Source organism: Bidens hawaiensis, unplaced genomic scaffold, assembly GCF_021521415.1.
Source record: "Bidens hawaiensis isolate Kalapana, Puna unplaced genomic scaffold, B.hawaiensis_p1.1 tig00002924_1, whole genome shotgun sequence".
NCBI classification, from domain to species: domain Eukaryota; kingdom Viridiplantae; phylum Streptophyta; class Magnoliopsida; order Asterales; family Asteraceae; genus Bidens; species Bidens hawaiensis.
The window spans coordinates 1095615-1109280 of NW_027491157.1; the positions used below are offsets into that span (position 1 = coordinate 1095615).

General features: G+C 37.2%; 1 protein-coding gene across 1 annotated transcript; it reads left to right on the forward strand.

Moving 5' to 3' along the window:
- The first annotated feature begins 8471 nt into the window (after positions 1-8471).
- On the forward strand, positions 8472-12235 carry LOC143621650 (E3 ubiquitin-protein ligase WAV3-like). Its single transcript, XM_077093008.1, has 2 exons — positions 8472-8492; positions 11030-12235. Exon 2 carries the CDS (start codon positions 11033-11035, stop codon positions 12233-12235), a length of 1203 nt encoding a protein of 400 aa, XP_076949123.1. The 5' UTR covers positions 8472-8492; positions 11030-11032.
- Positions 12236-13666: the final 1431 nt, after the last annotated feature.

A 13666-nucleotide genomic window follows, 5' to 3' on the forward strand; every position in this document is an offset into this window, starting at 1 on the left:
TGCTCCGGATGGGCTACAGAGATTCTTTGAACAAGATAACTTTGAGGAAGACTGCATTGTCAAGGCCATTCAAGTATCTAGTTCATATTGTGGTTCATTGCCTTGGACATCAGAAAGGATGTTACGAGGAGATCTTAGATTACCAAATGAGCACGATGGCTGCTATGTGCTTGAATCTTAAGTACAATTTTCTCTCGTATGATTCTTGATAACATGAAGATGAATTTCGAAGAAGATCAGTGGCTGCAATACCCGAGATTTGTACAGATGTTTGTTGAGGATGTATTCCCAAATGTCAAGAAGGAGGGCCTAAGATCTTTCTAGATCATGTCACTGGGAATAATCTGGCTAAGTTAGCTTCGTATAGACACGTGAAAGAAGCTGATATTCCTAAGTTCAAAGGATTATTTGGGCATCTCAAGAATCCTGATTATGTGGCACCGTCTGATAATAAGTGGAGAAATGATGGAAGTGATTCTGACCAGGCTGAAGAAGAAAGATTAATTTTGGAGTTTAAACCAGTTGGCAAACGGTTTATCAAGATTGAATTAGATACAAAAGGTGAGTCTGTCATACCGAAGAAGAAAAGGCAGAAGATTATGAAGAAGTGGTTGTAACACCAGTCACACAAGAAGAAGTGTACTCAGCTACTTCTGAGAAGGATCCTGAAGAAACAGATTTCAGATTCAGAAGGCAGGAGACTGAGACTTGCCAATCCAAGGGCTAAGTTTGAGAAAAGGGCTGAAAGTTCAAAGAAAAGAAAATCGACTGATGAACAGGATGTGACATATGTTCCTGAAGTGGTTGTTGAGAAGCCTGTGAAGCCAAAGAAAGTTCATATAAAGAAAAAGTCAAAGAGGGCTACATCTCCTAAATTGAATCTTATTGATGAGCCTGATGTTAAAGAACCAAAGGTGATTGTGACTCCAATAAATTCGGCAATTGTTGTTGAAGAACCAGTTGTTGATTTAAGCAGAGATGATAATGGTCTAAAGACACCAGTTGTGGAACAATCTCCACAAGTTCAAGATCCTCATGTTTCACCTAAGGCAGCTGAAAAAGTTCCTGATTTTTGCTTATCGTCACTTGATGCTAGTTGTTTTGGAGATTTTCCTACTTTCAGAGATCATGATTCACTTAAAGCTATCGTTACTAAACAAGGAATTAGAATTCATAGTCTGGTGATTGAGAACGAGAGGCTGAGGAAAGAGAATACTGAACAACGAAAGATTATTGAAGATGGTGAGATAAGGCGAAAACCACAAGCTGATTTGTTAAATCTTCATATGAGATTCTTTAACATATTGGAAGACAAATTGGGAATAAATCTTGTTGAGGAAATTGGGAAGTCAGAAGACCGAGTGTTCACCAGAGTGTATGGTGGTGAAGCATTGTCTGAAGAAAGTAATTTCAAAGTACAATATGACCAAGATCGTGTTGAGGCCAAAGGTAAAAATAAAGTTGATGAGCCAACAGTACATATGGACATTCCAGAAGTTGGTGGATCATCATCGGGATTTGTGCATATTGATGAACCAGAACAAGTAGTTGAGCCGGTGATTGAACAGATTATTGTTGAACCAGTCATTGAACAAAGTGTTGAGAAAGTGATTGAACAGGTTGAACCGGTTGTTGCAGAGCCTGTTATACCTAATGATCCAGAGGATGAGGAAGGAGATGAAGAATTGTTAGATTATAAAGATTCTCCTTCTCAGGATGATAATGATAATGATGATCAGGATGATCCAAGTGCTAGTGGTGGTTTGGGTGTTTTGGTTGATTCTGATACAAGTGCAAGTGTTGAATCTGTTGTTGAAACAGTGATCGAAAGTGAACCTACTCAGGAACAACATCATACTAGTGGTAATGTTGAAGAGATTGAAGTACTTGATGTTGATCCTATAGCTTACAAGCCTCCTGTGAGATTTTCCTCTACTGGAGAAGAATTAGAAGAAGGTGAAATAGAAGTTACTCGAGCCGATCTTGCCAGAATGTTGAACATAACAGAAGAAGAGTTTGTTTTTTATTTTGAGAAAGAGTTGGGTTAAGTTGATGAAAATGTTCTAGTAAATGAACCTATTGAAGAGGAGGAGTTGGATAAGGAGCCAGTGACATATGTAAATGCGGCTGATCATGTACTTCCTAAATTTGATGAAGAATTTGATGAAGAAATTGAAATGATAAGTCAAGAGCTTGATTGTCAAGGGAATCCAATACCTTCTGACAAAAGCAAGACAAATGAGGAAGCTGAGGTGAACAGTAGAGAACAAGATGATTGGTTTGAGAGGAAGAAAAAATTGAGCCAAAACGCATATACTTGAATCCAGTCAAGTATTACAAGAAAGAAAAGGAAATAAAGTTGGGCAAAGTTGTGAGTATAGCTTATTTGAAGAAAATTTGAAAGATTGTTGTTAGAAGAACGTATGGCGTACGAGAGTCTATGTGAATTGAAATCTCTACCGTGGATGGATGTTGTGGACATAGTCGAGAAAGAGTTATTATATTGTCCTAAACGCGGGCCGGTGAAAGAGATCTGGGAGTTTATTAAGCGTCAAGCAAAATGCAGATTCAGAAGCTGGACTCCTCAAACACCATATCTCCATGTGTCTAAAGTAAAGAAAGATCCAGAAACAGATGATTTTGTGAAGACTTGGAGATATAAAAAACATGAAACTCTTAAAGTGATTCCTATGTACCCTATGGATCAAGACTTCCATGTTTACTTTCGTTGGTGGTATTATGACTAGAACAGGGGTGAAGCTCAAATTGTTTTGAACCTAGATGGAGTGTTGGATGTGATAGATGTGATGGATCCCATGTGGTTAGTAAACTGCTCGAAGAAGGACATAGAGACGCTACATAAGTGCAAGATACAAGTTTCACGTGATAAACATCATGCGTCTACTATGCAATACCAGAAAGTGATCAATATTTGCTATAAGTATAAAATTCATTCTGGTGAAGTATGGAAGAGTAAGTGGTTTGAAATGGGTGAAGAGGAAGCTCAAAAAGAGAAAGAGAGAGAGAGGCGGAGATTAAAGAGAAGATCCAGATTGCATCATTGAAGAAATTTCAATACAAGGGTGTTGGTATATCTATTCCCACTAATCAGAATCCCTCAGATAAACGTTCATGGGAGGATATGAGAAGGGAGTATCGAGAAAGGGTTTTGGGATGAAAGACTGAAGATTGAAGATCAAAGACCTAGCAACATCCAAGGGGGAGTTTATTAGAGCATAATGTCTATTTCTAGGGTCATAGATGTATTAGATATGATTGTATAGGGATTGAAATGTAAAATGTATGTATATGTGTTTGTGATTAACGCATAAGTCCCAAGTACCGCATAAGTTATGTGACGCATAACTTATGCAACGTATATCTTATACGGACTCGATGCGTTACATGTTATTTCCTATAAATAGGGGACTTATGCGTTAATATGTAGACTTTTGATCATTGTTAGAGTGAGAATGTAGAGAGAGAAAGTTGTCATAGAGTCATATCTTGTAATCTTTGAAGTTATCAATGAATATGATGCTTAATGTTTACTTGTATTGTTCATTCTCATTGGATTCCGCACATTGAGACACAAGCTGTAACATCTAGAGATCGTAATTGTCATCATCAATAGGAAATCATCATCTTTCAACGGGTAACATACATGCGAGAGGTTTCCAAGTCAAGACATTGATACCCTTTGTATTGAGAGGAATATCCGATAAAAATGCATGGAAGACTTCGTGGAGCAAGCTTATGATCGGCATAAGCACGTAGATATGGGTAAACCCGATAACCAAAGGTGCGAAAATTATTGTAAACAGGCACGCAACAGAAGAGGAGCTCATACAGAGTCTTGTTGTTGAGCACAGGTGTCGCCAGACGATTAATAATATAAACACGGAGCTGAATGCGTGCACCCAATAAGAAGGGGTTACATGAGCATTAAAAATCATAGCCAAACCCGATTCCACAATATGACAATGTTTCCGTTCAAAGTGACCATTTTGTTCAGGCGTGTAAGGACACGATAATCTGTGAAAGGCGCCATTTGTGGCAAAGATAGTACTAACATTGTTATTAACAAACTCCGTTAACCATCACTTTGAAAAACCATAATCTTGCGGGAAAACTGTGTCTGAACGAAATTCATAAAGGCCATCAAAATCGAGTGACAACCTTATTTTGATTTCAATGGATATAACAACGTAAATGTGAATAGTCATCAACAAAGGCTGTGTCATAACGATAACCATGTTTAGATGTTACTGGATATGGCCACCATAAATCACAATGTACTAAGTCCAATGGATGTAACGAACGTTTTTCATTCAACTCAAATGGTAAATGATGTGCTTTTGACAATTGACAAGAAGAACAAACATTTGGTTTTGGCAATACTGAAGTAACAGAAAGGCAACCCAACTTATTTTAAAAAAGAAATAGCATCAAACGTCATATGACCTAAACGATTATGCCAAAATTCAAAGGATGCCTTAGTTCCCAAAGTAGCAACAACAGCAAACTCTTTAGGCCAATCATTCAGGACATATAAACCTTGCTCACACCTTCCTTTTGCTAGAACCTGTTTTGTTACCCTGTCCTAAATATAAAAGAACGGTTGAGAAAGTAAGACATCTACTTTATTTTCGGTTGTTAGTTTGCTAATTGACAAAAGAGGTTTTGTCAAATTAGGAACCACCAACATGTCACGTAATTGAATATCGGGAGTAAGTTGAGTATGACCCGTGTGAGAAATAGAAAGAATAGTACCATTGCCAAATGTCACATTTGAATTACGCACATATGGAGAAGCTTGTGAAACATGAGCTAGAGATGGGGCAATATGAGCCATAGTACCAGAGTCAGTGCACCAATCTAGTTTAGATTGATTAAAGGCACATTGAGCTTGAAATGCTTCTGCTAGGTGGGCTTCATAGGGGATGGCGTTGGATACATAAGAGGGTAAAGTTGGACATGCATTTGCAGAGTGACCATCAGTTTTACAAAGCTGACAACGTGGTGGTCTGCGACCCCTATAACCACCAACATTACCACCCCTATAACCACTAGTATTACCACCACTATAACCAGAACAAAGATAACCATGAGAAGGACAAGGTCCGCAGTTTTGAGAATGGTAACGAGACTGCCCAGCGTTGAAGGTTGTAGGTGGAGCTGAGGAGCCATGGAGAGATTGCGAAAATAACTCATGGCTCTCTGCTTGGGAGAGCAGATCGCGAAAACCTGGTAATGGTTTTACAGCCCTTATGGTCGTTGAGAAAGACTCAAAAGAGGGTCCAAGACCATGAGAAACCAATGCACCTTCTCTGAATCAACAACATGTTCACCAATAGCTGCTAACTAATCACAAAAACCTTAACTTTCTGCCAAATTCAGAAACTGAAAGAGTGTCTTTGGTTAATTGACGAAGATTATCACGTAATGTATGAACACGTTCAATAGAGAAGTTATTGTAGGCAGATTGTAAGGCCGTCCAAATATCTCGGGAAGTCGACAAACCAAGAACTTTAGATACGGCTTCCTCAGAAAGAGAGGAATGGAGAAGGATGATGGCTCGTTGATCAGTATCAAACCAAGTAGCATAATTTGGATTTGGAACCGATTTTTCCTCAACAGTGATGGTAGCGGCAGAGGAAGAGATCCATCAACATGACCAAGTAGTTTTTGATAAGACAAGAGAGGAACCATTTGATTTTTCCACAGCAAGTAATTCGTGGAAGAAAGATTAATATTTAGCATGTGTAGGATGGTGGACATGGGGAGGGTTCCATCAATGGCAAAGGCAGAAGATGAAGAAGCCATAACGAAGCAGAAGATGAGAGGCGGCAATAGGGTTAGGGTTTAGGGAGGGGAGAAAAAAGAAATCTGGGTCTATACCATGTGAAAAATAGGAAAACGTCAACCCAAATTAGGGTGATTATATATAAATAAATATTACAAGCTAGATACACTAACTAGAAACAATTACAATAATGGAACAATATACTAGGTGACTAAATTAGTTCTTTAGATACCTCGGTGACATTTTCTACGGAAGGTCGATTGTTCATGACAAATTATCGTACATGAGCTAGAAGTGTTACCATAGTGTGCCTTTAGGATGTGGGTCTTTCCTAGAATTGATGACGGGACGGATAACAACATAGTCTCCAGTCATGGTCGTTGATATATTGCAAAATACATATGTTTTCCCTGTAGAGTTTGTATCGTATTTGATTACTTTTAGTTCAATTTTGATTAGAATTTGTATATTACTAACTATTCGTGTTTTGTAGGTCTCGAGACTTAAAAGTTGCTGAAAAGAGCAAGAAACGAAGCTAAATGAGCTAACACCAAGAACCAGGAGGAAGTCGATGTGAACAAGCATTGAACCGACACACAAAAAGAGATGAAACAGGCTGGTCGCGACACGCGACCAGGAAAATCAACCCTGTTGCGCAACATGGCATTGGGTAATGTGAGCCATTTGTTGTTTTTGCATGTCACGAGACGTAACTAATATCCCTTGTGCTCCTCGCGCGACGCAAGGATCCTGTTTTTCCATAAAGTTTTGATGTCTGCAAGGGTTTTTAGGCTTAACTCTCCTATATAAACATACTTATGAAAACCCTAACATTACACACGACTTGAGAGCCACCACGGACGAATTTTGAAGCAAGCAATGCATATTTTGGAGTTCTCGAAGGCTAGGAATCAAGGTTTGAAGAGCTAAACAGGCGGGATTGAAGATTTTACAGGTTTTGTCATCCTGATTTCTCTATTTCCGTTTATTTTACTTTGTCACCATGATTTCCGATTGTGGATTATTTGATGTTTTGCTTGATTTAATAACACTAGGCTAACTATTATTGACTGCCTAGGCTTTATGATGAACTTTTGTTGGCGCTTAACCTTTGTGTTGGATTATGCTTTAGTTTATGGTTTTATGATTTAGTTAAAACAGTTTGATTTTATTCATTCGATGTATGTGTGTGCTTAAATTTGCTTGATGATATTTATTGTTTCACAGAGTCTTTGGTGAATGTCTTTCATATAACAGGATTATCTTAGGTCATATACTATGTGTTCTTGGCTAGTTTATGGTTTATTTGCAATAATGCCATAGAAACAATATTTCTGAATCGAGTAGATCAAAGTGTGTTGCTAATCTAATTATCTGTGAGGTAATAGATTATTTGATAGGTCTTTGTTGGTAAATTGCTAGATCTAGTTCTTTGTGAGGAGTCCATCTATGTTTGATTTATCGATTTTGTCTATCTAGTCGAGTTAATACATTAAACTACCTTTGATTTCGCTGTGAGGTAGGATTTCGTATAAATGTATTTTTTTCATAACTGTTCGGAAAACTGCGAGGAAGTCTGACATTAAAACTAGTGTTTTCAACAACTTAATAGAAATCCATAGGTGTCTTCTTGAGAAGGGTCAGAGATCTTGTTCGAGCTTTCTTTAAATGACTATTTTATGATCCCAGATCCACAACAAAGTATTTTCCGATTAATTGATAACTGATACATAAGGATTTTAGCCTAGATGGTTTCTCATCATCATTTGATTAAATCATATTAAAATCGTCCTTTGTTTATTTAACTTGCTTTTTATTAGTTTACATTTAGTTGTCAGTAAAACTAACTCTTCAAATAATAAAAATTAAATAGTCGTAGTTAGTTAAGTCTAATTAGTTAGTTTACGTAATTTAAAGAGTCTTATGGGTTCGATTTCTGGACCTACTTAGCTGTACTAGAGTCGACCGGTACCATTGCCGATTACTAGTTTTAGTTAAATTTTAAAAGTCTAGAATTATTATTTAGCGTCTAGATTAACGTATCCTTAATTAATAAATTTGTAACTACTTTTAACAATTCTGACATAAATAACCTTTTATCAATGAATAGACCCGAGTGGCAAGGTGGTTAAAAAAAATGAAAGAGGAGTAGATTTCTTTGCCCCTGTAGAGTTCTGAAATTAATATTAAGTGGGACCGCAACTGAAAGACTGACTGACCGACCGGTTTAAAGAAAAGAAGAAGAAGAAGAAGAAGAATAAAAAGAAAAAGAAAAGGCGAAAAGCAATAGCAATAATAGATATATAAAAGGGAGACGCAGTAGAGACTGAAAGCTTACTTGTTCTCAACAGCATCTGTTATCTGTATGCAGTAGATAACCATCACATTCACAATGCAATGCAGCAGTTGATTTAATAGATCAAAGGCAGAAGAGGATCCATGAAACTGGAGCGAGTTGCTCGCAAACTGTTTCACACTTGTGGCTCCTTATCGTTCCGCCGATCTCCAATCGACCACACAGTAAGTGTTTACTTACACCTCCGACTGTTCAATTTCTTCTCTTTTTACTTGCTAATTTGATGTTCATGTTCAGGTAGCTTCAGCTTCGGTTTATAGTTCGCCGGAACCTGAGTTTGACAAGGAAGTTATGGATGACGAATCAGATCTGCTTCATTCGTCTTCCAAGGTATTGTTAATTCATTTCAGAATTTCTTGGATTATTTAGTAAAATAGGGTTATTGATTATGGATTATATTTGGATATTAGTGAAATGGAGCCCTTAATATTCAATGGGGGTTCCTATTTCCATTTATGGATGACTAGTGGGAAACCCGCCTAAATTGTGAAAGATATTGACATAAACACTGCATTCTTGGGTTTAAAATATAAAGAAAAGAAATGATAAGATTGGATAGGGGAAGAAAGGAAAAGAAATTATATATTTAAAAGACATTCTCGAGTTAAAATAAAAGAATGGAAAATAAAGTGTTAATTACATTCTTGAGTTAGATAGAAAGGAAAAGATAGGAAAAAAATTATAACTTTACAATCATGTCCTTATTATTGAGTTAGATAGGATGGAAAATATGGGGTAAATTAGTAATATTATACATGACTATAAACTTTCCTTCCGAATCCGGTCATATTTGGCTGGAAAGTTTTGGAGGAAAAAACACTAACTTTTCTTTCCAGTCTCTTTCTTTTCTTTTAATGAAAAAACTCAAGAATGAAAAAAGTAAAATTTTCTTATCTTTTCTTTTCCAAACCCTTAAATAAAAAACTCAAGAATGCAGTGAAAGGGTATGTTTGGTTGGAGGTAATGGAATGAAGGGGGAATGGAATGAGAGAATGAATGGAATGGATAAGGGAATGCAATGGATTATTACATTCCTTTGTCTTGTTTGGTTAACCTATAGGAATACAATGAATTATTACTTTAAGTTGTTTGGTATCCAAAAAATATTGTAGAAATGAAATAGAAATAATAAAGATACTCCTATCTCAAAATACTTTTTACAAAAAAAAAAAAAAAAAAACTATAATGGCGACGGTGGTTGCTCCGGTGAAGAAAATGGTGGTGGCGGTGGCGGTGGCGGTGGCGATGGTGGTGGTGGTGGTGGCGGTCGAGCGACAGGGGTGGCGGTGGTGCATTGGTAGTAGTGATGGCAATGGTACAGTGGTGGTGGTCAGGCAACGCCGGTGGTGGTGGCGGTGATGGTGATGGTTAGGCTACGGCGGTGACAACGGTTGCGGTGGTAAAGCTGGTGGTGGTGGCGTGGCGGCGGTGGAGCTTGTGGTGGTGCCTATGGTAGTTGTGGTGGTGGTGGTGTTGAGAAAGTACGGTGAAGGATGAATGGAATGAAAAAAAGGAAGGGGGGTGGGAAGGAATGGTTTTGATGGAATATGATTCCATGTGTAATGGATGATTCCATTTCATTGAGCAACCAAACACCAATTTTTTCATTCCTACGTAATGAATCATTCCATTCCCCCTGTCATTCCTGCATACCAAACGTTACCCAAAAGTCGAAAAATTGATCAAATAAAGCATCAGCGTTAAAGAACACGGAACCTAATATGTTGGGGGAATCTATCATAAAATAAATTTGCTCTAGGAATATAGAAACAAAAGGCCAAAAAATTAACAAAAAAAAAAAAAAAAAAAAAAGCCTTCAGTAATATTCATTTCCATTTACGGATGATGAATGGCAGGGCTTTCTTAATACAATAATATCTGGAGGTATGTGAGCACATAATGCAAGTGTGCTGTGTGCATGTTTATGTTGCTTTGGATGTGATACACAGGGCGGTTATTAATCACTTTTGTTTCCCTCCCACACTACCTTTGATTTTGTTTTATGGATATTGTGCAAATGCGTCACGAGGTTCTCACACTTCACAACATATTATTGACCCAAGGGGTGTTGATCGGTTTTGATATTTGGGTTTTTGATGTTTAAAGGTCAACAACAACTAGTTTTATACCCGTCTGGTGGACGGGTAGTGTAATGTTATAATGACAAACTATTTATTCTTTACATCTCAAACCAAAATAGAGCATATTTAAGAAATATGACAAAATATATTTCAAAAATATTATTTGAAAAAAGAATATGGAAACTAATATTACAATAATGATCTAAATCCACTGAACTGTTCAACTAAATTATTCAAGAAACTAAATTATTATTGTAACAACACAGGTTTTGCGATGACACTTAAACTTATTTACAGAAAAAACAAACAAAAGAACGTTCACTTTCGGATCAACCTACCTAAATTGACCCGTTTCAACCTGCACCAAATAATTTAGGCGCATTACAAGCCAACTAAATTTAAAATTAAAAATAGAATGAGTTTAGTGGAGTTGGAGCTTGAGGAGAAACTGGAGGAGCTTGCAGGTTAGCATTACCAGCAAACTGTGACAAAATAAAAGTTTAATTAACATAAGCTGTCACATTTTGCAATAAGTTAAAAACAATAATTGGGTATGAGCAAAGTTGGTTACCATATAATATATAATTGGTTTAATCAGTTTTTGGTTATTCGGGTAACGGGTTGTTGGCAGATCGCTTAGCCCCGTTCATCTTCGGCTTAAGAGTGCTTGATCAGGTGAACGGGGCCTAATTAGCCTCCTAATTTCTTACCAGCTTTCTGTACAAATTAGTTGTAGTTTCTTGGTATTTTTGGTTATGATTCATTCATTCTTTTATTCTTGTGTAGACCATGTGTGCAATCTGTCTTGAAGTTCTTAACTACAACACATGCACAACTCCAGGCCAGGCTATATTCACAGCTCAATGCTCTCACGCCTTCCATTTCGATTGTATTGCTTCCAATGTCCGGCATGGTGGGATCACCTGCCCTGTATGCCGGGCAGAGTGGACCCACCTGCCCGGCAACCTAAAAACCCCACCTTGCAGTTATCTTTACGGCAACCAAACCGCTGACCCGATCCTCCAAATCCTCGACGACTCAATCGCCACTTTCCGAGTCCAAAGACGGTCAATCCTTCGGTCAGCCCGTTACGATGACGACGATCCAATTGACCCGGGTCAAAGCGTCGACCATCAACGCCTCCATCTCTCCATATTCACTGAACCTTCGGGTTACAAACTTTGTGTACGAATAACCCATCAACCCGCTATCGATTTAGTACTCGTCGCGTGCCCAAACGGGCCCCACCTTCGGCTCATAAAACAGTCAATGGCGGTAGTTGTATTTTCACTTCGTCCGATTGATCGTTTAGCAGTTGTAACGTACTCATCGGCTGCAGCGCGTGTGTTCCCACTTAGGCGAATGACATCATACGGTAAACGTGCAGCACTTCAAGTAATCGATCGTTTGTTTTACATGGGCCAGGCGGATCCTGTTGAGGGGTTAAAGAAAGGGGTGAAGGTGTTAATGGACCGCGCATATGAAAACCCACAATCATGTATTTTGCATTTGTCGGATAACCCAACCCGATCGTACCAAGATGGTTTTGACAGAGAGATAGCTATTCGAATACACCGGTTTCATGTCGGGTATAGTTTTGGAACATCGAACGGGTTTGTGATGCATGAGTTTGAAGAGTTTTTGTGTAGAATACTGGGAGATAAAATAAGGGATATTAATCTAAGGATTAGAGAAGATGGCAGGATTGTGGGAGTTGGTGAACTAAGAAGTGGTGAAGAAAGGCGGATACCGTTGAATAATATTGTAAACGAAGGCGGGAATGCTAATGTTCGGGTGGAGTATAGTTATGTGGAAGATGGGGTGCGGGGGTGTGTGAGGACCGGGGAGGTGGTGGTGGCTGCGGGGGAGAAGCGGGAGGCGGGAGGCGGTGGTGATGGAGATGGGAGGGGTGGTAATGCTGGGAACTGGGATTACCATGACCCTTATATGGCTAGAAGATGGGCTAAACATTTGCATGCCTTAAGACTTTAGAAAAACAGCAAGAATTGAAGTCCATTATTGAGTATTTATTTGTGTTCGTTCATTTGTGAAGTGTCATTTAATGGTAACTTTGATGCAGAATCAATAATACGTAGAAAACTGCAATAGCTGCGGCGTAAACATACGTGGTTGTCGTGGTTCTCTATTTAAATTTGATTATGTATTGAATATGCCCGGTGTTGTATAGGTAGTGTTGTTCATTTGTGTACCGGAACTTTGGTAAAAGTGGGCCAATCCTTGTGAAACAAGGTGGAAATGGACAAGAGCTTTGTGTGAATTTGGTCCTTTATGACATTTGATTATGCATCCATATATATCTTTAAACATGTTTTTTTTTTCTCATATATTTATATACTAGGTTTTATCCCCCGTATTACGGGGGTTGTTTGATATTTTTCGTTGTTTAATATTTATTTTTTAGATTTTAAATTTCTTTATTTTAAGAAAGTTAATAATATACTTAGGCCATGTTTGGGATTCCTTATTTGCACCTCTATTTGACTTATATAAGTTATTTTTGATAAGTTACTCCCTCCAAACTTATCAAATCCTCCTTTTTCCTTCTTTAAAAACTTAAAAAAGTCTCATTACCTAACACCTTTTTAACTTATAAAAGTTAATAAGTTATAAGAAGGAAAAAGTAAGGAATCTCAAACACCCCATAGAGTTTGATAATGACTGTGTTTTACAAATAAATGATATGTTATAACTCATTTAAAAGCTATATGGTTTTTGTGACATGTGACCCGTTTATTTTTTTTACTATAAAATTGTTTCTTAATTATAAATAATATCTTTTTTTTAAAAAAATCAGATATTAATTTTTAGTATATCCCTGTTTTATAGGATTTTCACATCAAATATTTGGTAAAAATAGTTTTTTAATTTAATGAAATGTTATAAACCGTTTAAGAGTTATCTGGGTTTGATGAGACCTATACACGTGAGTTCGGGTCAAATGCATGAGAACCCTCTATTTACAAATAAAGTAATCTGGTGGCTTGAGAGAAATTAGGGAGCAACCAGAGAGCTTTTAAAGACTTTCGTTTATATATATTATAGATTTGAAGTTAACACATATATCCAAGAAAATCGAACTGGATTAAACGAATTAATTAAGAGGGTAAAGTTAAATGTGTGAGAAAAATTTGTGGTCGCACAAAAAAATCCTTAAAAAAATTCAAAAAAAATAAAAATAAAAAAATCATAACACAAAATATCAATAAAAAACGAAAATTTTAAAAAAACCAAAATGTTTTCCTCACCATTCTCGTTAAAAAACGACGAAAAGACACAATACCGAGAAAAAAGACAGTGACGAAAATGAACAAACAACACTATAAATAAAAAAAGACACAATAGATCACAAAATTTTATACAATGCCGAACAAAAAATAGCGCAACGTTGAATAATATAACATA

Bases quoted from the DNA above. Each gene is read 5' to 3' on its own strand.
- LOC143621650 (XM_077093008.1), top strand. From the start codon at position 11,033: ATGTGTGCAATCTGTCTTGAAGTTCTTAACTACAACACATGCACAACT.